The 26,806-nt window shown below is 39.4% G+C and overlaps 1 protein-coding gene across 11 annotated transcripts in view; it reads right to left on the reverse strand.

Moving 5' to 3' along the window:
• kcnma1a (potassium large conductance calcium-activated channel, subfamily M, alpha member 1a) overlaps positions 1–26,806 on the reverse strand; it is a 151,731-nt gene that overhangs the window by 61,772 nt on the left and 63,153 nt on the right. For all 11 annotated transcript variants that reach the window (XM_063490834.1, XM_063490843.1, XM_063490833.1 and 8 more), the window contains exons 3-5: positions 17,604–17,665; positions 5,668–5,761; positions 4,979–5,090 (exon numbers count right to left, since the gene is read on the reverse strand). In XM_063490834.1, the coding sequence (XP_063346904.1) occupies positions 4,979–5,090; positions 5,668–5,761; positions 17,604–17,665 (268 nt within the window). The remainder of the gene's footprint in view (positions 1–4,978; positions 5,091–5,667; positions 5,762–17,603; positions 17,666–26,806) is intronic.

Raw genomic sequence — 26,806 nt, forward strand, 5'->3', positions numbered from 1 at the left:
TGTGTTCAAGAAACCTTTGTGACATAGTGCGTAAAAGAAAATGGGTACGCAAAAGATGGGTACACCGTGGTCATAAAGGAATGGCCATGTTCACCAACAATACTCAGATAGACTGTGGTGTTTAAATGATGATCATTTGCTACTAGCAGGTTTTCCTGACAATGTCTAAATGCACCGAGTTACTGTCATGTCGTGTGGCTGATTAGATGTTTGTGATAAGCAGCTGAACGATTATATCAAACAAAATTGCGTTTCTCCTGTCCATGATGGCCCTGCCTCACCCTGTCATGTCGTGCGGCAACACTTGCACACAATGCTTTTTAGTTTATTTTTAGTTTTCTTTAGTTGTAACAACGACCATCTATAAATAATGTCAATGAATAATAAAACAGATGAACAAATGTACAATATTAAACTTAATATTAATTATGAAAAATCAATTAGCAACATTTTTTAAAGTTTAAATTTCATATTTTTTAATGACCTCAAATCATGTTTTCATAGAAGCTGATATCCTATTGAAAAAAAGTAATACTCCCCTTGGTGTTATACTGCTTCCTGTTTTTACTCCACTACATGATGGATACAATTATTGTAGTTTCGGCTCCATCCCATTTATTTTAAAGCTTTAGATGTGTATTATTTCGCTGATAAATCAAGCCATCTAGCCATATATGGTGTAACAACAGGTCAACAACAGCTGCAACATTAAATGTATGAATCAATAAATTCATAAGTATTATACTATGATATCATTTATACAGATGATTCTTGAAGGTTTTACTTCAACTACTTTAAATATGTTTTGTTTATATCATTGTTAGCCTACTTAAGTAGCATTCTAATTTTACTTTAGTATAAAAAAAAAATCCAACTGATGGTGTGGATCGTAATTCATACTGCACACATGTAATCCTAAATGACCTCATTGTGTTTTGCCTTTTCGCATTGGCTTTGGATGCAGTGATTCACACCTGTTTAACAATAAGAAACAAAATTATACATAAAAACAAATGACTAAGTTCCAAAAACTGAAACTGTATATTTGTTAGACTGGCAAAGACAGAAATGCTGTGCTGCACTTACAACACAAAACATAGCAGCCAGCTTTTTGACATAAAACTGATGTGACAACATCAACAAATACTTCGCAAATTTGGCTTTCAGATCGTAAATATCAGACATTCCACCAAACACACAGTGATGCTGCGATGCAGGTGGCTGGAGAACGCATTTTTCTCAATTAGTGTGAAGCATCTGTGTTTGTGTTATGCTGTACATCTGTGCGTGTGGCTTTTGTCTTGCGTTTAACACTTTGTGAGACTTTGTGGACAAATATCTGTTCACGCTATCACATCTGAGACTTCACCTACACTGAGTGAGAGCAAGAAAAAAAGCCCCACAAAGGCCTACAACAATTATAACACACAATAATTTCTTTTCTATTAAAAAAAAGTGTATTATGTAAAAATCATGTTAAAAACAAACCAAAAAAAAAAAAAACCTCAATGAAATTCTCTTGCTGTGTTCATGTATGAGAAAATCTCTTTCCCGCACATGCCAAAGCCTCTTGCACACATGTGTCAGCTTGCCAGATGCTCATTCAAAAAAGGTTTTCTGTTCTGTGCCCGCTCTTACTTAATTGAGGCTTTGCAAGCCCAAGCACTGCCTCTGTGTCACATGTCCTGGATGGGCAGCTTTCTGAGGCTTTTTATCAATCGGCAGGCTGGAGCAGTTCATCTGGGATAACACTGACAGTAAACCAAGCCAGGATTAGATTATATGATGCTACGCTAATCTAAACACACAGATCCTGACTCTTCCTGTTCATTCATGGAGGATAAACAGTCCATATTTATCAATACATACAAAAAAAAAAAAAAATTCAAATTGCAACACGTGAGAAGCCTGGCTATACCAAAGAGGCTTAAACTTCCCCTCAAATTAGTTTCCCTTCCCTACCATGGGCTGAGGGGCCATATAAAGCGATCATGCCCATATCAGGTACCGTAAGCCTCTTTCAGCAGGAAAACACAGGAGACCAACAAACTAACCCACCACTAGGAGGCAGTAGCATGTCAGAATATAAGGCATGTCTGAAGGCTACAAACTACTGCACATTCTTCAGGCCAGTGAAGCTTCAATAACATTAGATTGACACCATGTCTTACTGGCTACAACACACTTTAATCAAATTCAATGAAATAGAAATAAAATAGACTGTGCAATTGTCTTTAGGTATTTTCATTATGCCATTTGTCTTTAAAAAATTGTTTTATTCCTTAAATATTTAAAACTGGGAAGGTAGTCCTCTGTAATGGCTACGGTGGAAAGGCATGGAGTTAACTTACAGGGTGTGAAAGCTGAGGCTCAGTAGCCACAAGGTCTATGAGCATCTTTCAAACGGCAAATCCCACACTGTCAGGACTCTTGGGAGAAATGTTAAGTTCAAGTAGTTAAAGGAGATTAATTCCTTTTTCCAAGGAAGAACTCTACATGCACTCTTACATTAGCCTCACATCATTCTCCTCCCCTTAATCAATGTCCAATTTGCAAAGCCAAAGAGAACATGACTTAAAATGTGCACAGCGTATACAGGCAGTGCCTTGTGTGCAAAGTGGGTGAATACTCTACCACAGAGCACAGGGCAGAGCCCTTATTAGTGAGCTTTTTATTAACCGGGCACACCTCCACTGAATTTCCACCGGTCTTCTCCAGGACTGAAACGAGAGGTAGTATAATTGTGATATATTATGCTGGCTGGTGTGTGGTGTGTATTCCCTACCAGCTAATTGAAGTGAAGATGAACCAATCCAATGGGATTGAAGAGCACAATACGCACTCTTAACAGCCACCATGGCTTCTAACAAAGCCTGCGTTAAGGAACAGTATGGACACTTAACTAAATGAAAGTAGCAGCAGTTGTGCATTAGCTCGTTTTGGCCCTGTTAAGCTGTCTGATGGAAGTGAACAACCACATACACAGCTAAAGCAAAACGGGCAATTTCATTTATTTAACAGTGAATTGCAAAGGTCACCATCAGAAAGCAGATCAGGTACATTTTCCGACTCTGATACCGTTTAATTGTGCTTATTTTCCTCCCACCACAGAGTTCCATATTAACTCCCTTATTAATACAGGATATAAGCAGTTAATAATGACTGCTATTCTCACGTTCTCGACCTGAATATGAAGACACTTTCAGCACATCATTGGTATTCTAAAATCGACCGTCACATCCTACTGCAGATCGACACTCTGTTAATTTTATAAGATGGGCTTCGCAGCACTTTATGTTGCTATTAAACACAACGCCCAGTAAAAATAAACCCATCCCAACGCATGACAGAGGGTTTTCTGTTCTTTTACCGTGCTGCTGTTAGACAAGTCCAGCACTAAAATAAAAAATGTCTAAGTTTTTATGAGGTGGAGATGCCACTTCTCGTGTCACCATTGTGAAACTGAAACGCACTGAGTCTCCCCATTTAAAAATAATGAAGAGCCCTGGAATCTAGGGCATCTCTAAATAAAAAAAACATTATCGTCACATTTTGTTTAAGGATAACAGCTCGCAGTGAAGCTGGATTATATGTTAAGGTGTTGTTCTTTCCTGCATCAAGTCCACATGCAGGATATTTAATAATCATTACAGAACATCAGCCAGCAGCAAGACCACCATTTCACAATCTTTCATCATCCTCATCAAGGCCCTAACACCAACAGTCTTCTGGGGAGGAGATGAGGACACCTTGCATCATGAAACCAGACTACTTGGCCCGGCCATGTCTAATTCATTACACAGCTTGTTCCGTGTGAAATTCGCGAACCACTCTGCGCTTCTTAAGAAACCTTCATCAACTCAGAGATCAAACATTCACAGCCCCACATTACTTCACAGAGTCAGTGATTCTGGCGGGCATGTAAAAGAAAAAAAAAAAAGAGGAAAACCAGCATTATCGAGTGATTCCTCGTGTTTCTTGTCAAATTTAACAAAAACCTTGCCAATGGCAATATCGATTGCTCTACTCTTTTAAAACTCAGTGAAATCCTTAAAAACGTAGCAGTGAACACTAAGAGCACCCTGAAACGGTCACATTTAATTAATTGTAATATTTGAGCACTCCTACTGTTACTGATAAAGAGTGTTGGAGACAAACTCGACAAAAATGACAATTTGAAGGAAGGCTAAATGTCTGTATTAGTGTGACTACTGCATTAACATTGTCGCTCAGCAATTTTTGTATTCCAGTGACACAATAAGACCAAAGCTGGAATAGTGTCGGCACGAACGAGCTTCTTCTTTGAGGTTTTTAAAAGCAGAGAGGCAGAGCATCCAAAAAAGAACACACCTACAAAGAACTGCAATGTAATTTAGGTCACATCATCTAAACACGGTGGGAAAAAAATAGGTTGTTATGTAATGCAGGTTAGGGTATTTTCCAGTCTGCTCATGCGAGAGTGTGTATAAGTGTGTATGGGGACATCACATGCTTTTACATGTGCATTTTTTTGTTCGCATGGATGTGAATGAGTCTAATAGATGGTACAGCACTGTGAGGTACCCCAGGTGCAACGCCTCAACGGACCAAATACTAATGAATGTGAAGCACAAACATGGAGAGTCACCAAACCACAGCCCTACTCTGAGTCACTTTCACTCCCATTAGTTCATCCACTCTGCTGTGTCTGTGTTCCCTGAAACATCAGAGGAACCCAGCCCTGTCACTTTCAATGATGAGGGAACATTGACTGTAGCCGCAAGCAAGAGAGCCTCCGAGACTTGCTCCCAGTGATGGGGAGACGGTGGGAGTGATAGGAGGAGATAAAAGGAAGGGTGGCATTCTATGACGGAGGGCAAAAAGGAATAGAAAGACACAAATGTGAGGATGAAAATCATTAAAAATAAATGGAAAGGAAAAGCAATAGGGTCGATAGAGTGAGAGCTATAAGTTTAAGTTTATGGATATGGAAACTTACCAAGCCAGCTTCTGTTTAAGTAGACAGAGACGAACACAGGAGGAACAGTGAAGAAGTCAACCACTGAGTTGACCTCCAGCCAGAACCACAGCTTGTCATTGGCTGCTATAAACTGTCAAAAAGAAAAAAGGTGACAACTGAAGGTTAATTTTGCACAAAACATCCTGACTTTGCCACAGCCCGCTCTTCAAACTGCTGTGTCTTCTTTTGACAATGCTGACTTATTATACACAATGACAAAAGCTTCACCCTACTTGCTGAGTCATGCAGTAATGGTTGTTGGTGTAAGCAGCTTATGAGTTTGTTTGTTTTTTTCATTCATTCAGGATGTCAAGCATCCGGATAGCATTTGCACCATCGGAATTCTGCTCTTGCATGACAGCCATGCTAGGAACATCGTTACAGCAATGTCAGCTTAAACTAAAGGCACGCTGTTTGAGTAATGGGTGACTAAGGTAAAAAGTCTGCACATGCATGTCAGTTGTCCTACAAGATTACTGTGTCTCAAAGTAACTGTTTTTTTATGCCATCATAAAAATAAAATCAATAAAAGCAGTAAATGAATGAAGTCAGATGCATTAAAGAGCCTTTTTGAAGATTAAACAACAGCTATATGGCTGTATTTAGTAGTACATCCATGTGCACAGCATACGCATGTAAAAAATGGGTGTGTGCATGCACCAGCTTACCCGCAGGCCAAAGTAAAGAAGGAAGAATACGTTGAAGGCCATATCAATCTGTAACGTGAAATCTTTGTAGAAGTTCTGGCAGGATTCTATAGGACTAAAGAAAGAGAGAATTATCAGTTAACAGCAATTATCAGTCAGTAAATGTGAAATAATTTGATCAAAATATGGAGTTATAACCACTGTAATAAAACTGAAATCTCCCGTAATACTGAGCTCAATGCAATGATGGTGTTTACGTCGACTGAGTCCGAGGAGTGAGTGGGAGGGGCGGGTCATAGAGCAAGATGAAAGACTTATGGCTCTAGCTTAGCTGTAGAGTCACTCACATCTAGATGAAACGCCTGAAAATATACTGAAAGTGGAGTTTGCTTTGATGTGACAGTACTTTCAACACGCATAAATTATTCCACGTCTGTCACACACAAATGTTCCAAAAGATAGTCCCTCATTTGAAGAGTATGTGTGGAGACTGCAATCACTGGGCTGGTGTTACTCTTCAAAAAGGCAGATGATGATAAATGAGTTATTAACTGTCTGGTCTGTCATATAATCCATTTTCTTATTTACCGCATGATGATTAACCATTAGCGAGTTGGTGCTCGCAACAAAAGCAATAACAGGCTCTGTGCCCACCCCATTCTTCACTTGGTCATGGGCCTATAGTATTTTGCTCTTGAGTAATGAGGAAATCCCACTGTGGGGATAAGCATGAATATGCATTACGGTGTGGCTGACTATAGGCGACCTTTTGGGAATGTATATAACGGCGAGGGAAGACACACTGGGCTATTACCACAGCACACAGTTCAAAGTCAAGTTAAATGTTTAAGTCTACATGTGTATGTAGGGGGCCCATGGGGATGCAGTGTATGAATCAGAATGGAGTTTACCACATAATGAGACCCCTAAAGGTAATGATTAGTGAAACTTAATCATCTTCCAGTTAACATCAGACCCTTGATCACATGATGCTTTTTTATAATGGCTGACTAAGTAGAGAAGAAAGATTGCTCGAAGAGGATGATCCAACTTCTAATACGTGGCCTTGTTGGGCATATCCTAAAGACTGATGTGATCTTTTAGACACTGATGCTGAGTGCCAGGATGATATGGATTAGTCTAATTTATGCAGCAACTGTTTAAAAATCTAATCCTTGGAGCTAAAATAATGTACCACCAGAAGTATCTCTACGCGATATCAGATCAAATTGAAGCAGCTCACAGATAATAAGTAAATAATAAGTATTTGGCATCCAAAACATTCATCCGCAAATCTTCTAACAGGCCTCCTAAACATCTACACAGTGAAACTCACACAATGATTTAGAAGTTTAACCTTAGCTAATGTTTGCAGACCTACGCGCAAGTCAGTGTCTTAACAAAGCACATATGATCATAAGCACACATTTATACACATGCAGATGGTGCATACTGAAGACACCATTTGGGGCGGTCACTGTGGAGTTTTCCCTTGGGCCCAGCTCTGGCCTAATTCTGAATAACCACTAAAGTCATGTGACTGACTCTTGACAATACAGAGAAAGCATGGCAGCAGCAGCAGGGCTCGTGTGGTTCACTGAATCTGCCGTCTATTTGCTTTAGAAAAACAACACAATGGTTACACCGAGAGCTCGTGTTTAGTCATTTTATAATCATCATTTGAAAGCAAAGCTCATCATTAACTAAAGTATGGGGAAGACACAGTGAGATGATTTCATCAGTACAACATGGGTACAGTCCAATTATAGAGCGGCTGAATTTTAAACTGCATATTATGGCAATGTGAACCACAAAGGAAGAAAAACAAGAACAGACAGGTGACTTTTTTCAAGTCCACTGTTTTTTCGCCTTCTCCCTGCATTAGATTTGCCAACCTTGGCTTTTCTTTTGTGGACATTTTTAAAGGCACAAATAAAAATGAAGCCACACTCCTAATACACGTGTGCTAATAAATGGATTCGATGTACTGCAGTCATAGAGTTGAGTGCCATCACACGCATACAAAGAGTTATCTTTTGTCTGCTAACATTAAAGCAACATTTTTTTAAATAATGTATTCCTTTAATTTAATCTAAAGCTGCACTAAATGCAGCAGAAAGCTGTTCCCAGACAAAAAAAAAAGCTGACTGCGCACTACAGTACCTGAGCATCACAGAAAGATACACAAAGTAGGAACTACTTGGCAAACTAAGTGGAACATTTAGAAGCTAAAAGGCCAGAGAGACTGTTTTATGTTGTGAGGCCGGGTTTAATATGCAGGGGATGTTATGCAGAAATATTTGTTCCAGAATTCTGCTAGAAAAATGTCATTTATTGAAACGTGCAAATATACATGCAAATATCTCTTTTTTGACTGTCTCCTGCCTTTTGTTCTGTTTTCTGTCAAGATGATCACACATTGTCTCAATAATGTTAGGGTCCAGACTCTAGGGAGGTCATTCCATGACTGATAGTGTTCAATTTTGTGTTTTTCTCTCCAAGTATGCTTTTACTGGATTGGCAGTGTGTTTGGGATCATTGTCATGCTGAAAAATGAATTGGATGCTGTCTGCATTCATAATTACATTCATTTTGTCAAGATCCCAACACCACTGGCTGAAATCTCAGTGTTGTTTTAGTTTTTTTTAGGCCCGATATTTTGTCTTCCACTTATCCAATTTCCTCAGTTTCGTTGTAACCGCACACTGAGCACAATAGTGAGATAAGTTAGCTGAGCTAATAGCTCTTTAGAAATCATCTTACTTGTACCAAAATACTATTGTACGCCTTTCAAACTGTGTTGTCTTCATACATTCAAGTAAAGAGATGGGAATATATTATGTGTTTTTGCGACTGGCTACTAGTAACAAAGCATGGAGACCATGTTAAAAATTACAAGAAAGTATGAAAGGAAATGGAAAGAAATTACGGCTGACCCAAGAATTTAGCACAGTATGTACTGTACATAAACAAGCAATTTATTTGTATTACAATTTTCTGTCTATCCGTCAACCATAGAAAACAAGAAATTACACAAGACAGATTTTGCAAGAAAAAGATGGCATTACTATTCAATTTACTCCTGCTAAACTTGGATTTGAGGAACTCAGTTGGTCCTTGGCACTGAAACAGATGCCAGGTCATTATATTCCTACTGGCTGTAGCTCAGGAGGTATAGAGCAGGTCAGCTACTGATCAGAAGTTTAGCGGTTCGATCTCTGGCTCCCCCAGTCTGCATGCCAAGTAACCTTGGGCAAGATACTAACCCCAAGTTGCTCTCAAATGTATCCATCGGAGATGGAAAGTGCTGGTGTGAATGGGTGAATGTGGCATGTCGTATAAAGTGCTTTGAGTGCTCCAGGAGAGCAGAAAAACGCTATATAAGAGTCCATTTACCATTTACTGATTCTGATGAGTGAACTCTGAGACACCCCTCCTCAAACTGACCCCTTGAAACTCAACAAAAATTTCTTCAGACATGGCATTTTTAAAAGTTAGGGATTTATAAAGGATAACTTAAGGCAAAATTCATTCATAGCATATAATCCTAAGTAAGAGAGCAGTGGGCGACACCTGAGAACAAGTTCCAAGTCTAAGCCTGTGCCTTGATCAAGGAAAATTAACCCAGCAAGTTTCTTCCTATGACAGAAGGAAACCAATGGAAGCCTGGAGACAACGTGTAAACTTTAAAAGTTGACATTACTGTCATGTTAACACTTTTAGTCACACAGCTCAAAAGTAGCCATGAAATAGTTAATGAAGCCTTAAAGTTAAATGCTAAGGACGAAAGCAAATAATTAGCAACAACTATGGCATGACAAAATTCAATTCAAAATCCCTTAAAAATGGGTTCATATTTGAGAATTCTGCAGCCATGTCCAGGTGCCACTGCAAATGCCTTCGTCAACATCACATGTTATCAATTTGTCATGGGATAAAAGTGGGTTGCCCATGAATTCACTCATTATTGACCTGAACAACTATTCAAAAAGATGATAAGCCTTTTAATTCTGTTATGCATTGCCCAGCAATAGGACGGGCGCTTCTGTTATTGAACCCCACTATCTGTGTCACCTTCCCACACAAAGAGTGTGTAAGACAAGACAAAATCCAGATTCCTGCTTTCAATGTCATTTCACACTCTGCAATCACAAGGGATTCCTGGCCACATGCTGCCAGTGTCCTGCAGAAAATAGATCTGCCCACCACAGGTCTTATTACTCCTTAAGCTCTGCCACAGCCTGGGGTTACACCATCGTGCCTGACAGGAAGAGGAGACGAGAGAGAGACAGAGCAAGAGGAGGGAGCAGGGGTGGTGGGAGAGAAAGAAAGACAGCAGCAAGACATGTAGAGATTAGACAAGGAGAGAAGAAAGGTTGTGACATAAGAGGGAGAAGAGCCGAAGATGTAAAAGTGACAGCGGAAAAACTCTTCATCTCCAACCCCACTGTGCTTATTACCTAAGCTAGGACTAGGTATGCACATATATACACACACATAGACACACAAGCAGAATAACAATTAGGGGCAAAATCTCGCAGGATATTAAAGGTAGAAGCATCAAAATCCTCTGATCACCACCTAACCCACCGCAAGATGGGCCAGACAGGCAAAAAGTCATTTGCGTCTCAAGGGCAACAGAGTATGTTGATGATGATGATCTAAAAATAGTCCCGAACACCTTCAGTCCGTCAGCAGGACCCAGTCATTTGTTAGCCTGCACATGACCTTGGCTAGCTGCAGGAGCAACAGCAAGGTTTCTCCCTGAGGAAACAACAACAACAACACGCTACTGCTGACATGACTAATGCTTACAATCACCGTGCAACACAAACCAAATCTGAGTCACTCTTCATAGACGAGAAATGTCGCACTCTTTGTTTTAGATTATTGCATTTTCTGAGTCTCATTTTTTAAAAGTCATCAGGTGTTAATAAATGTGCTCGGACTGAAAAATATGGATGTGTCGGGGATAATAACCAAACGTCTAATAGCTTAGGTGCAGCATTTCTCCAGAGGACAGCACATGGAAGCGGCACAGCAGGGAGTGGTCTGTGAAGCTGAAAGAAGGCCAGGTTGGTACTCTGATTGATTTAGGTCAAGGCACCATTACTAAAATAAGAAATACTTTAGCAACGACAAGGGCAACGGACAAATAAAATCCCTCCAGGGAAGCTAAAAATAGACAACTCAATTTTGTAATGCGAGTGCAAATGACTTGCCTCCTGCTGCAGGCGTATCCTGTATTAAGACTTTATTTTAGTCTCAAGCTGCCTATGAATGAAAATAGCTCACCTTTAAAAGAAAGCACAATTTCATATAATGCAAGCAGCAAAAAGAAAAAATCAACAGATGAGTGCATTTTTAATATACTGCAAAGCCACAAAAGCTAAAATACATGAAACAAGCAACTCTGCTTTTGAACACAAACTAATTAAGAGATAATAAACTGTGGTTATTCAGAAAGTGTAAGTCTTTATCAGCTCACTGATGAAAGTCGTCAAGCAATTAAGTCGGCTGTGCTGAGTCCTACTCCTATTTGGTCTCATTTCAGGTCATTTAATCAGGGCATTATCACCTATTCATGTAAAATAACCTTCTTTAAGGACAAAATATTAACTGCTTAATGCCTAGTCAATTTTAATGCACGAGATTTTGTATGTTTTTGAGGCTTCTATATCATCAATGTGATTTTCTTTCCCCCTGAAAGGGCTAAATAAATTGCATTGCATTAAGAAAAGTGCCAGATGTAGCAAATATCACAAAAAAATAATGCAAATTAATATTTAAAAAATTAATTTGTCACATGGTTATCAAGAATTGTCAGGGAATTATTTCACTGAGTTTATTATATAACACTTATATAATATTTATTGCAATATTCTTATCAAAAAGACAGACTCAGAAATAAGATCAGTTTAAAATAGTTTATCCATTAGAGAGAAAATCTATTATTTTAATTCTGCCATAGTTAAATTCAGTTTCAGATCATTCATAGTAAGTTATAGAAAACTTACTTTGTGTGTTCAGAGAGTTTTAATGGTCTGAAAAGATAAGATTACAATGTTTCCAATTTCTTGTCTCTCCATGTTAGCCCTGTAATAGACTATAGACTATAGAATACCTTGGGTCTCACCAAAGGTCAACTGGGAGAAGCTCACGATCAATAGTCATGGGAGCTGTTGAGAGCAATTCATGGTATGTATACCAGTTTGTTTTAAGTTTTTTCTGGATGAGGACCAATCAAGAAAAATGAACACTTTTTTTCCGATATAAAGTAATCATTTTTGTCTTCTGTTATTCATAAGACGACTCTATAACCTTCAATTCTGTAAGTTTTCGACTTTGGTGAGTGTGTGTCTCACAGTGCACTGTTTCAACACCAGTAATACTTTTTCTTATCTCATAAAAAAGGCGAGCTGGTCCTCTGAGGCGCTAATACAAGATTTGTCCAGTTTTCTCTGCTCTGGTTACATTCATTAAACATTTATTACCTCTATTTACACTAAGACGCTACTTTATCTCCTTCCTTATTCACAAGGAGTCGCCACATTTTTGTCTCTTCCCACGATCGAACCACCAATCTTTTGCTTGGGTTCAGTACTTTGCAGCATACAAATGCAGTGAGCTTATTTATAGGACTTTATCCTGTTTAACAACAACATCATCCTGGAAAATATGAATTGACAGAGACTACTGAAACATTTCATTTTAATGCAGGCTTAATTAAATGAAACTGAATGTTTTGGGGTAGCTCCCATGCTGTGTCTAAAATAGCTTCCACTTATAAAACATTAGGAGATGAAAAAAGAACATCTCTGTTTATTAGCATCAACATGGCAAGATGTAGCCATTTGTAACAGCAGGTTTCCATGGTAACTTTAACAATCAAACTGACAAACAAAGTGCCAAGTGACCTGGTTAATCATGTGTCCAGTCATTTCTTTCATTAGACCTTGATCACATCTATAGCTTTATCGAATGTGAACCAGGAATATTTTTCAGACTCTTTCTTAGGCCACACGCAGATAACAAAGGCAATTAAATAGCCTAATTTTAGCAGTCTAGGAGAGAGGCTCCATTGTGACCAAACAGTGACCAAATGTTACGTTCCACAACATTCACAAAAACGTTGTTGACATTTAATAATTTCTCATAGTTTTTCTTTTCATTCAAGTGTTGATAATCGCTCAATTATCAAGCAAGAGAAAATCCCCCTAAGAGTTTGGATAAAAATAATGAAATGCCATTTTTGTCTCAAGTGGGAGAGATTTTGGTAAATTGATGAAAATTGCATCTTGATGGGAGTCATTTTTCTTTTTACCCTGCAAGTTGTGGATTAAGTCTGAATCCACTTGGGAATGGTGTCAACTATGACTTAATCCTACCCATAGTTACACAGTCCTCACTGATCCACACAGAAACAAAGCTATTCCACCCAGACACAACAATCAGGTGTTGCAAACACCCGATGTCCTTTAATAGGCTACCCTTCATTGTGACAGTCTCCTGTGCTTGTCTCAGTGCTCAGCCATATTTCTCACCTTACCCTATTAATGAATAATCAGGCATTGCTTCTTTGCGATCACACACCAATGATATAGTTACGGGCACCAGATGCTGCTTTTCAAGCCTCTTTGAGGCAAAATTGAGTTTATATGCCTATACAGACGTGCACCTCTGCACATTAACGTGACTGTGCAAGCATGTGCATGCAGAAGCATGCATGTGTGACGTGGAGGGATTGAGAGAGGAGAGAATAGAAACAGAAGTGGAGCAGGAACAAGGGCATCCCTTTAAGAGCAGCCTGCAGAGACTTTGTCCTACATTCCTCTTTGTTTCATGGGAGCACAGAGGAAGGGGAGAAAAAAAAAGGGATGAAGAACGAGGGATGGGCCAAGGTATTAAAACAGATTCAGATGTGGGCGGGAGAGGACGCAGTATCCTCCCATTGAAAACATCCCCAAAATAGCATCAGTTTGGCAAGTGAAGTCTGCCGCAGAGGAAGAGAAAAGGCATTGCCTTATCATCCATTATTATGTGCACTGTGGTAAACAAGCAGTTTGAGAAAATAAACAGATGGACAATCTTTTTCATTAAAGCTACATTACCATTCATTCGGGGGGAAAAAAATCATAAGAAACAATCAGCTTAACAACAACAACATGGTTTCCAAGTCAGTGACAAGTAATATATTTGTTCAACTGGGAGGGCATCCAATTACCAATTCCCAGCTTTCGAACTCTGTCTACCTGCTTCCACAGAAGACTTTGCTGTTTTTTTATCTGTGGAGAATACTGGCCAGTATAACTCCTGCCAGGAAAAGTCCCACCTGCAGAAAGGTAGAAGCAACACGGCTCCTAGGAGACTGTGACCTGGGCCTCCAGAACGCTACATTTTCTTCAGTGTTTTACCCTTATGTGTTTCCTGGCCTCACGGGGTTTCCCTACATCACTCAAGTAGATATAAAAGCCCATCGTGCAGCTCCAGCCTCACGAGGTCCAACCCACATGCACTTATTCCACCGCATGTCTCTTTTTGCCATCACCACAGGGAACGAACCATAATCCTTCCCATTACTGTTGCCTTTTTCACAGACAATTTCAGAAGGATGTTCAGTTCATCCCATGGCCAAAATAGCAGATTGGGAAAGCAAGGCACTGAGCCTGAATAGTCCGTGAGTCTGGAGTAATTGCTGCCATTAAAAGAGTGACCTATAAATCTGCGCTCATTGATTTCTCAGTCATTAACATTTAGTGGCGGGGATGCTGGTGGGAGAGAAGGTCATATCTGGGGAGCTTTTTTAAACGCGAGCATTTGGAGGAGAAGAATGCGAGTCTCACCATTGCAATGTATGAATTTATTTTTTATATCCGACATACATGCGTGTGTAACATCAAACAAAGGGTGATAATGAGAGAAAGAATGTGTGTCCACAACTGTGCCCTTGTGTAGAAGCTTGTTGGACTGCGTGGGCTTATCATAGCCAAAAACGGGGAGTAAAATGTAAAGCTTGCGACCAGTGCAAGTGACAGGTAGCGTAGATGCAACGTGGTTTCAGCTGCTGTAGTGAAAGTATGGCCATAACACAAGGCTGGTCCTATTTAAGATGTGAAATGCTAAAGCGTCAAGTGGAGCTCCTTGGGGTTGATTAGTAGCCCCCCTCCCTGAGTGGAAGTACACACGTGACAAATGACAAGCTTGAGCTAATGACGACAGTAAGGGTGGAGAAAGCCTCAGGTTAGTGCGAGCATAGAGACATCAGGTCAGTGCCTCTCAGAAGCTGAGTCACAAAGAAATGCACTTAAAGTTTGCATTATAATATTCAAAGGCGAAATAGTCCAAAGAAAGCTATACATTCTTTTTTAACCCTATAAGTTTGGTGTTCAGACATTAAGTACACTGAGTATAACCTATACTTTATTACTATGTGATAAGTATAATTGACTGTAGTATGCAAACTATACACTTACCAGTCACGTTATTATTTATAATTTACTAATAGTGGATTGGACCCCCATTAGCCTTCAGAACTGCCCTAATTCTCTGTGGCACGGATTCAACATGATCCTGGAAACATTTCTTAGAGATTTTGGTTTGACATCATATCATCACACAGTTGCTGCAGATTTGTTGGCTGCACATTTCCTGTTCCGCTACATCCTAAAGGTGCTCTGTTGGTTTGAGATCTGGTGACGGTTTAGGCTATTTGAGTACAGTGAACTCACTGTGACATTCATGAAACCAGTTTTAAGATTGGTTGAGCTTGGCATGTTATTCCGCTAGAACTTGGGTAACACTGTGGTCATAAAGAAATAAATATGGACAGCAACAATACTCAGGCAGGCTGTGGTTTCAAACTTTACTCAAGTGGTACTCAGGAGTTCAAAGTGTGCCAAGGAACTGATACAGGCAGGATGGATGCATGCTGTCATTTTGTTTTAAGATCCTACATGTGAATGTCACAGCAGAAATTGGACCAGACAACATTTTCACCCAGATAACTGCCACTCGGTGGATATTTTCTCCTTTTGGAAAATTCTCTGCAAACCCTAGAGATGGTTGTGTGGGAAAATCCCAGGAGATAAGCAGCCCGTATGCTACCAACAACTTGTTCAAACTTACTTAAGTTACCAATCCTTATGCTAAGTTTTAACTTCAACAGATCATGCAATGAGTTACTTCCACGTTTAGTTTAACCTGATTAGTTTAAGCCGATTAGTGCCTGATTAGTTTATCCCTTAATTTACATTAAGGGTTGAAACTGGTGTACATAATGAAGTGGCCAATGTGTGTGCAGACTACACAGTTATATCAGTTATATGGATGTGTGATGCAATATGCTGCACATATTGTCTCCAAATATGATCATTTTTGCATGAGTGTTATGTAACAGCATGGCTCAGCTGCCAAAGGACTTTTGAGACCACATTTCACTTTAAAGTATCATGTAATGAACGCCAACCAGTTGCCTGTGATTGTTATTTTTTATTTTAGTTTTTAATCATCCATCAAGGATTTTTACTTGTAAAACTGTATCTTGAATCCCCCTTTTTTGTCAAAATAAATAAATCATAATAATTCCAAAAAGGTTGATTAGAAAGAATCCTGGGGTTGGGGTGGGGGGGAACACAGAATATATATGAAAAGATGTGGAGGAAGAAGTAAAGGTTTTTATCCTGAGGTACAAATGACTGAGTGGATTCATCCCATGAATAATTTTCATCTGGTGCTAAGAGATAAGACTGAATAAGTTGGATTGCATTTCAGATTTACTTCTTTTGAGAAATTTGCATCTCTATTCCTGTTTCAGACTCGGTTCCCTCAAGACACAATTTCACAGTTAACACCAGTAATAAAGCAAAAATAAACTACAGAAGCAAGGCATTACTGCAAGGAATAAATATGGTGAAATAGTTGCACCCGGTTTCTTCCCTGTATGATCAGTAAGTTAGGATAACACTACAGTCAACATTCCCTTACCCGCAGCCACTGCAGATTTATTTTGGTTAATCACTAATGCATAAAAGTAAGTGCTGCCAAAGTCACTGTGTAGTTTTTTAGGGCACTGTCATGCATTCCTGATCTTGATTTTCAGCATCAACCTCTAACAAACAATTACATGGTTACAAGGATGCATATGGAAACTAGGAAGATACAAAAATATGTTCCCCGCCCCTCAAAATAACACTTCTGATACAGCATATAAACATACAGCGTATTACAGGTTTTGTTGAGCAGTAATAATATACACACTGGAACCCTTTATCACACCTCCTGACAAAGAGAATTAGGTTGAGTAAAATGTTTTCTGGCTCTTCATTTGAGCTGCTGTATTTTTTTAGCCAATAATTTTGTATCTTGAGTGTAGTCTGACTATGGGATGTGCTGCCAGAGCTAATAACACAATATCTTTTACTAGAGAGAACCAGAAAACTATCCCTTCAAAAGGTACAATTAGACTCTGAATGGTGTGAAAGTAGCTGCAATGGATATCGGAGAGATGCCAGGCCTGCAATCTGTCTCTGGGTGACTGCCAGCCAGGGATACACATAAACTGACAATACCCACACACCCGTACTCGCACACAGAACAAGCTCCCCAACACATACAGTATCTGCCTATCTCTGTTACCATGGAAACTGACAGGCCTCCCATTGACAAATCCTCCGATGGAGATGTGTGTATGTGCGTGTTTGTCCATACAGTACGCGTGAGCATCGCTGCTTCTTGAGTGCTTGTGGGGGTGTTGATATGTGCGTTTGCATTTCAGAGATTGCACTCTGTGAAGATGAGTAAGCACACATGTGCGCCCATCATTCAGATACAGCATGCAGGCCAAAATAAATGCATGTAACAAAAAACTGTACTCATTTAATTTAATCTAAAGTTGTCATCGGTAAAGCTGGTGGAGCATGAGTGAAATTACACCCTAATGTCATGAGATTGACACTTACTCTGAGGAGTCTATAAAGTATATTCCAAGGGCCCCGATGCTGAGTGCAAAGACTAACACCACCTAAGGAGAGAAAAAAAAAGACAAGGGAAAGAGAAATTACTTTCATGCACTTCCACTATGCTCATTAATACAATTTACAGTAAACAAAACACTGCACTCATCTGGGTTGGACACAATTTGCAACACTAGTTACAGCATCTGTAATTAAATAGCGGCTTGCCTCCTGCAGGTTGCAGAATGGGTAGACATTTTCAAATAGCACACACTGAATAATGAATGCCAACTCTCATGTCAGCAAATACCGCGTATTGAACACAGGCAGTGTACAAAAGGAGGCGGCACAATTACAGGGAGCAAAGGAAGGGTGCACATTGGCAAGCTGATGAGAAGAGCAACAACAGTGTGTGTTTTAGGGGGTTAAGAGGACCACAACTATCAAGTGTTGACATGTGCTCCCAAGCTACTGCACTGAAACAATGGATTATGCTAGACTGGGGTCTGTAATGTTACTGCGACTATCTATCACTTCCATTAATAACATCAATACCAGAACCCTGCAGTTATTCATGTTTTTTATATCTTGCAAAGATTCTGCTATAAATGAGTTAAGTGGATACGGATCTTATAAACACAAAAATAGGATAATTTTCTTCCCGTCTCCTCAAATGTAGTATAAAAGAAATTCAGAAGCTACTTGAAAACACCTTATTATGAGCACATGCATGTCTCTTCTTGTTCCAGACCAGCAGTTAAAAAGTGCCACAATAACCCCCTGCAGCAACATCAGGGTTCAGATCATCATCATCCTCACTGTGATCATCACAATCATCGTCGTAACAGCTGACCAATGTAGCGTCGTATAATAGTTCCTCTCCGATGATCCCTTCTCCCATTCAGCCATCTCACAATAGAAGCTCAATATCCCTGCTGATTGGGCCATTTATTATTGATGATGGGAGCTTGATAACTTTCATGTGATGGGTCCTTTGTATTGATCCAGCGAATTGTGGCTGAGGTAAACACCTCCCACCCACCCACTCCTCATTGCATTTTTAATAGTTCCCTGCTTGAACAGGGGATGATGGCAATTCTGAACCCAGAGAGGTCAAGGGAAAGAATAACTAAACAAGCCAAAGACATCAATGAGGTTCTGCATAAAAGACACAAAGAGAAAGCTCAAGCTGAAACGCTACCATAATGTCAGCAATTTTGGGGTTTTTTTTTAATGAAAGGCACTCCACTACTCTAAATAGAAGAGGTAGTAGTCTATTATGGGGCATTATCTCATTCTAATGCTGCCTTGTTGTGTGTTTTTCCCCCAAAAGATGGTCATAGATAGTCTTTGGCAGATGCTTGTTGAGCATCAAAGCCAAACTGAGTAATCTTACACAAGTTTTTTATTTTCTTAAGAGAATCTAATCAATGTTATACTTTAACCTGTTTGTCGGAGTACTACTGCTTATATAAAAAAATGCATAAAAATGACATATTGATTTCTGTAATGATGCTCTGTAATTTCTGTAACAATAAATAGTCAGGACATCTTTTCTCACTACTTGTGAGAACTGATTCTTAAGCAATGTTCAGACTTTCAGGAGGTGATAGTAGACAAGGTTTTTATCTTGCATTAGGAGACACCTAATCATCCGTGGTCTGGTATGCCAACAGTTCATAATAGTAGCATGGCCACTGGTCTAATACCACATCCACCCGTAAGTTTTAGAGAATGACAGAAATACAATGAATACAGGAGAATCTATAACTGTACATTCTAAATCTGACAATAGTATGGGAGTGCAATGTTACTGGCACAACCCTTTAATGTTTCAGACAGAGTAAAAAAAAAAAAAAGAAGAAGTTCTCCACAGAACAATGTTGCAAACCACGAGTGGATCTGAAAGTCTCAGGAAATGTGACTAGAATGAAAGTTAGTGTCAGTCGCTTTGGAAGTTTGATGGCTGTGATGGTGGAAAATCAACATTTCAAATATAGCAGAGACTGCATGTAAAATACTGATGTGCCCATCAAGATGGACTAGCATTATGAAGCATCGATTCTGGCACTTTGGCTAGGCACCAAAGGCACCATAACCAACTTCTTTTTTTTTCTTTCAGACACAAAAAACATAATTAGATTCTCCTACCATTTGTTATGTGTAATTATTCATGATTTCTCACTAAGATAATATACTATATAATATGATACTCTGCCCAACTCTGTGCGGATTAGCTGGTTGTGTTTGTGACATTTTAAACGCACATATGTTGTCAGCACTTACAGCGTTTGTGCGTTGTGCTGCTTAGAGAGGGCCCTTTGGTGGAAAAACTATGTAACACAAGTACTCATAACATGGTCAAAGAGTGTTTCTCCATTCTGTTCATCACTTTTTAAAATTTTCATTTATCGGCCGTTATAATGCTGATATATATATATATATATATATATATATATATATATATATATATATATATATATATATATATATATATATATATATATATATATATAATGATATATAATGATGTATAATAATTTCCAATACATCATCATGCTTTAATAAAACACCCTATTTTGTCAACTATTTTGCTCTAGATATAACCAAAATTACAAAAACAAACAAATAAATTGGTGGGCACTGCTTGCTGGCTCTGCAAGAATGAAAATTGAGTTAAGTCATTAATCTTATAATATCTCAGTTTTTCAGTAAAATGCATTAAAGAATTAAAGCAATACAGAAAACACAAGAAAATACACAGAAAATGAAAACAAAGCAGTTAACAGTGAATACCCAGCTCTGAGCTGAAGAGATGAGAAGCGTCATCATCTTAAAATGACCCAGTTATTCAACTGTGTTTTGCAGCCCACCCCTCCCCACACCCCATACACTACACTTTTCCTCACTCTCAGTGTCTCTCATCTATAAGGGCTAACTGTTGACCTCAAAACCATAATCTACCAAGGGCAACCAACTGAGCATCCGCCACTTCAAATCAAGGAAAATGCAATGACAAACTACAGCAGCAGTAAAAGCAGAAGGGGCATTTCCTCCACTTCCAAAAAGAAATTTAATAAGAAACCTATAGCCCCTGCATTTGTAATACCTCAAAATTATTTCGGGGGGCCGTTTATGTAAACATTCAGTGATTCACATGTGATTAAATGACATGGGTGAGTCACATTTCTTATCAACTGCCAGCATCAGCTTTCGGACATGATGTCTATGTTTTCTATTTAGTAGCTGTGTAGGTTTTCATTGGCGTATCCCTTTCTATATTTAAAGTGCTAAGCTAAATCTGTCAAATGCTTTCCGAGGTGCACTTCAGCAGGCACACTAGAAGACTCCAAGTGTAAACAGGGCAGCAACAAATTGTGCATGTGTGTGTCTGTGTGTGTGTGGGTGTATGTGTTTGTGTGTGAACTTGAAAGCGTTAGGGTTTCAGGTTCTCTTACTGCAAGCAGGCTAAAGGCGGCGGCTCTCAAATGACACGATCAGAATTGTAAACACATAATAACACTAACTTACACATATAAACACACATGCAAGTCTGACACACTGAGCTGATTTGTAAGTCTAAAGAATTTTAAGAGCCCATCACAGCTCGCCATCGGAAGCGCCCTAAAACTGAGCCAAAATTTCACACATGACTTCCTTCCCCAACAAGGATCCTATCTAATGACTTCCTCTGTCCTATAACTGCACTTTGTGACAAGAAGACAGGGGACTCCCGCAGGCAGGTGATGTAGGGTGGCAATATACAGAGAAATCACTTCACATTAAGGCCAAGTATGAGGTCAAGAGGTCAGTGAATCAAAACTCCCCTGTTTCTACCATATTTCTTTTAAGCGATTAAGACAGAGTACAGTTATGCATTTCTCCATGGTAAACTGAGAAAGGGTTAAAGACATGCCTACACACATTTAGATTTCACTAAAATTAATTTTAAAAAGACATTCTGCATATAATAATCAGAATGTGGGAATGTCTTCTTTACAGTGGACAAACCAACTAAAATTTGACAGAAGAAGTTTTTACTCAGGTTGATTAAGACACAATATTTTAAAAGCCAGTCAGCTCCATAGGCTCCCAAATCTACAGCACTAAAAGCCAATTTACAGCCTGGTACTAAGAAAGAAAATAGAAGAAAAAAAAAGTTTTGATAGTTTTGGTTGATGCCTGCCTTCACCTCCACTGCTTTAAGTCATTAAACTGGAACTCTCGACTGTGTTTGTGCTTCTGGTGGCTGAAGCAGTGTGGTACAGACCATCCAAGCAAGTTTTATGTCTTTTTAGCCAAAACATTTCTTTGCACCTGACCTATGCCTGTTTACGGATGCAGTTTGCTAAGGCCTCAGTCACACAGGCCAAGAGACTGGTTAACAACCATCTAGCAGCCACTGGTTGCAAAGAAAAAAATAGTACTCCCCAACTGGTTGAAAGTGGTTGCTGGAAACCGCTGTGAAATCAATTGCTTAAGTCCTCTTTACACAAGCCCAGAGACCAGATAGTGATCCCTTAGCTACTGCCAGTTGCTACGGAAAAGCATTACCAGTCTCAAGGCTTGGGTGACAAAGCTCTAACCAAGCTAGCTATCATTAGCTGCTAACTTAGAAATCCACTTTGTCATCCAGGTAAGGGAAGTTTTTCTCACGGGTTAAAGATGACTTTCATAGCCGCTGAAATGCTAATTCATTTATTAAAAGCTTTTGCTATAGACATAATAGCAGCATGTGACAAAAGAGGCAGTCCTACTATGTATCTTGCTGATGCTGGTACATACAAATGTATGCATGCATGTATTCATGTATGCTAGTAAGCTTCTAGAGATAATTGAAACAATAAAGAGTGTCATGAAGGGTTTCTAGGAATCCTGATTTGTTTCCAATGATTACATGAGTGGGAAACATCTTTGGGAAGTCAAGAATGCCCATCAGTACTGTATGGCATCAGGATAAGCTTGTTCATTAATCCAGCCTGGCTCGCTGGGTTAGCCAGAAAGAAGAGCTCCAAAATGTGTGATTGATGCCTCAGCCAGAAAGGATTTCAGAGGTCCACAGCCAAGAAAATCTCTGGCCAATCCAGTGTAGAGTTTCTGCTTTTCTATGGTTTTAATCCCCAAACACATACAATATATGGTTTCTATTTTTTTTAACAGACTTCAAAACAATAAAAAACATTATATGTTAATTCATATTCTATACAGATTTTCTCTGAATAATTGACCTGTCAGTGAAACAGAAAAGAGATGCAACACTATAGCTTTCCCTTTCTCATCAACTTGTCACAATGTTTGCACTGCAGAGCAAACATTTGCATCAATCCCAAGTGTTTGCTTTCATAACATCCACTCCTACATTATCAGTCACGGGTCTATGGTGTCAATGCAGATTGAGATGCACTAGGAAACAGAATCGTATGTCACCGTGAGGCAGAAGTGTGAGCCTCTCTCTGAGGGAATGTCAACAAAGGAAACCTCCATTAAACTTTGATGGCATACACCCATACATCAGCACACATTGTGATATCCCCTGTCAGAACACCGCACTCTATATTCCAGCCACAGACTGCATAACTCAACCCAGACTACTGATTCGCTCCGTGAGACTGAACAGAGGTGCCACAAGCATACCAATTCACGCCAGCGTGTTCCTATCGAATACACCGGCAGCTTCGGAAAGTACGTGATTATTAACAACAGGAGCCAAACAAATTCTAAGGCTCAGAATATGACCAACGGACTGGAAAGAGACCTAAGAGCCTCAATGCAATTAGCAGCACGTTGCTGAAATTAAAATATAAACCAAAAGTCCAATTTTTTTTGGTTTGCTTTTGAGGCAACCTTGAATTAAAGCAATTTACTTCTAGGCTTTCAAGGGACTGAAAGTCCACTTCACACTGTCTGATGATCAGTCTGCCGATAGCTAACCTCTGAACAGACTTTCCCTTGGCGTGATTGCTAATTGCCACCTTCACTACAAAAGCATTTTACTGATTAAATGCGGTTTCAAAACTGTGTTTATTTTTCTAAAGCTGGAGCGCTGTTTATTTTTTATAATACTCTCTTCTCCACTGTATAATTTTAAATTAAGAGAGGCACAGAGGACAAAAAACAGGCAGCAAACGAGCTGAAGCTCGAGTGAGTTGTGCATCGGTGTGTGTCGGGGTTTTTTTCCATTATTTAAATCCACTATAGACTGAGTTTATTTTAGTCAAGTCTATTGGGGAAGGAGATGGAGGAGTTGAGTACTGAACTACATCTAGTCCCCTGTAATGAAATGTCTACCACTACTGTTAGAATATCGCTGTAATGTTTTATACTTCTCATCTGTCTAGTGTACATCTGTTTCTTTTTAACAGTTGTTATACGTCTTAGCTCCTTTTTAAAGAAAAGAATCTGAGAGAGGTTTTATGAGGTTGAATTGTCTGCTTGGAATCGAGTAGGGAAAATACTGCTGGCTCTAAATGTTGCACTAGGCAACACAATCCTGTCTCCTTTCTTTCCACTCATATCTCGTCCTGACTGACTCGCTCTCACAGCTAGCTCAATTTGTGTTACCATCCAAGGTCACACAGTAGCTGTTCTCTGGGGTCTCTGGGGAACAGTTGAATAGAGACTTGGTTGAAGGACATTAACATGTCCTTCAAGAATAATCATTATCATTCATCCACCAAAAAACTTTGCTTTTAAAGCCATGAAAAGTAAATAAGTAGGATTTTCAGCATTTACATGTTTATTCTGTTACATACACCATCACAAGTAATGTTGGAAAAAGACCTTATGTCTGGAGAACTGTCAGAATGGACAGGACGAATAAGCAGAAAAAGTAGAGGGACAAATTCAATTCAATTTTATTTATATAGCGCCAAATCACAACAAGCTGACCACAAAAAAGAGCATGTAAACCACCAGGGCACTTTGCATGGTAATCAACACATAATGCACTACACAGAGACACAAAATGCCGGCAACAACGACGGCCACTAACGTAGATAACATCGTAGGGTCTGTAAAAACTCCCTGCAGAAGTCTCAAATATTGTGATTTTAGAGAAAAGCATGAGAAATGGGCATGACTCAGCCCATTTCCAATAAATCACTGGAAACTTTGAAAACAATGCAGTGCGTGGTGAAATTACAGATTAGAATCTACATCTCACTCTCCTCACATCCCTGAATTTAACGATACTTTCTTCCCACTTCCTACTTTTTCTTCCATTATTGCTTTTGCCTGCTGCCAAAGTCATAATGTCTTCAGCAATAAATAAAAAAGCAAAATGCAACTGTGTGGTATGAAAAGCTGGTGGAAATTCCTGGAGAAAAAAAAAAGAAGTTTAGCGGAGCAAGTAGCAACTCTATTTTAAAATTAAAAAATGTGCGCTTGTTTGTCTGTGGCAGAAATTACGTGAAAGCTTCTCATTTATTAGAAATTTTTTGAACATTGCAAAAGCTGGCAATGTGACACAGCTGGCACTCTGCCCGATTTTGATGCATGAAAATACAAACACGGTGTGAAATGTAACACTTTCAGAGCGCTGACTCTGTTTAAAATGAACTCTGGCGATGTCAACAGAACAGGTGCAAGCCCGCAACAAGCCACAACAAGAAGAGTTAGATTTCTGCATTCCAAACTCTGCATAGTCACGGTTAATTTGTTGCTGGCATGTTTTGCAATACCTGACCACACAGATTTAGAGCCATCTAGAGCTGCAAGGATTGCACGGATAACAGCAGGTCAACTATTTTGATAATAAATGCACACAAATCTTCAAGTTTAAAATTAGTATTAGCTGTATACTAAATATTCCAGTATTTTTATATTTCTATTTGGCCCAATTGTTTCAGTGAGGCACATGTAGGGGTTTGGAACACACAGAAATGCTTATATAATAATGCTTATAGCTACTGACTGCTAATTCTGAGAATTAACTACTAATGCTCTAATATGCAATCCTACCTATTCCTCAAACAGCATATGGTGTATTATTTCATCTTACATAACACCAAGAAACGACTGTAAATAAACTTGCTCACCCCCACAATGTTTTTTTTTTGTTTTGTTTTCGAATCCCGAAAACAAATGCGTTCTCATAAATCAGTATACAACCCTAGGAATTGGCTTCACTCAACCTTTGTGGCCTTTAAGATACAGATGCCCACAAACTGTTGTACCTAGGCAACAGAAACAGTGATTGACAGGGGGAGAGAGTGGGAAGGGGGTCGTTATGGAGGAAAGCCTTTCAGGTCTGACAGGGTGACAGATCCTAAAATGAGCATCTGTCAGTGGGAGATGAAGAGGAGGCCTGTGGGGATCCGTTACAGATTTCACAGGACAACCTTTCTGAAAAATCTCCCTAAAAGCTTTTACAGCATCATTAATTCATAAAAAGAGATTTTTGGGGGAGGTGTTACTTGTGTACTATGAGAGACAGACAACTGCAAAATGAAACACCGCTAACAAAGATTAGCTTATGTGAGTTGTACAGTATGTTCTAGATACTAGAAGGGCGCCCCACCCTTCTTATGTCTAATCGCAGCCTTTTCGGGAGTGACCATGACCTTGAATGTTCTCGGGGAATATCAAAAGGACAAAAAAGAGAAAAGGAGAGAAGGAGAGAAAATAGATGGAGGTGATTATGACAGGAGATGGAAGGATGAGAGAATATTAGAGAGAGCTCCTCACCCCTGTGGGACATAAGGAACATTAAGAGGTGGCAGAAAATGGCTTGTGGCAAAGACAGAATGAGAGCAAGCGAGAGCAGCTGAAGAGAAAGAAGCGTGGAGAGATGGAGAATATTAGAGCATGTCCTCTAAGGCACAGCAAGAGCTTAAATGCCACAGCGTGTACGTGTCGTTGCACGTCTTCACCTGTGTGGATGTGTGCGTGTGAGAGGGTGCATGTGTATCATGTGTTCAGCCTTACCAAGCATTCAACCTTTGAGTATGTCTACGAGACAGAAGGTAGGAACCCTGCTGGGACTGTGCCAGCACAGAGAAGATGAGAGCATGTGACCGGACTGCAAAGAGGTGCTGACAGTGTTTTTGTGGGGTTGGGGGATATTTTTCAATCAGCCATCATATCCTTTCTTAGTCTACGACATTAACCTATAGGTGGTTCCATCTGAACGCTTCATAGTGTCAGCGTTACCATAATCGTAACCATACATACGTATGGCAGATAGAGGGCAATATTATTTTCAGCAAAAT

Source organism: Pelmatolapia mariae, linkage group LG13 (assembly GCF_036321145.2).
Source record: "Pelmatolapia mariae isolate MD_Pm_ZW linkage group LG13, Pm_UMD_F_2, whole genome shotgun sequence".
In the NCBI taxonomy this organism is placed as follows: Eukaryota; Metazoa; Chordata; class Actinopteri; order Cichliformes; family Cichlidae; genus Pelmatolapia; species Pelmatolapia mariae.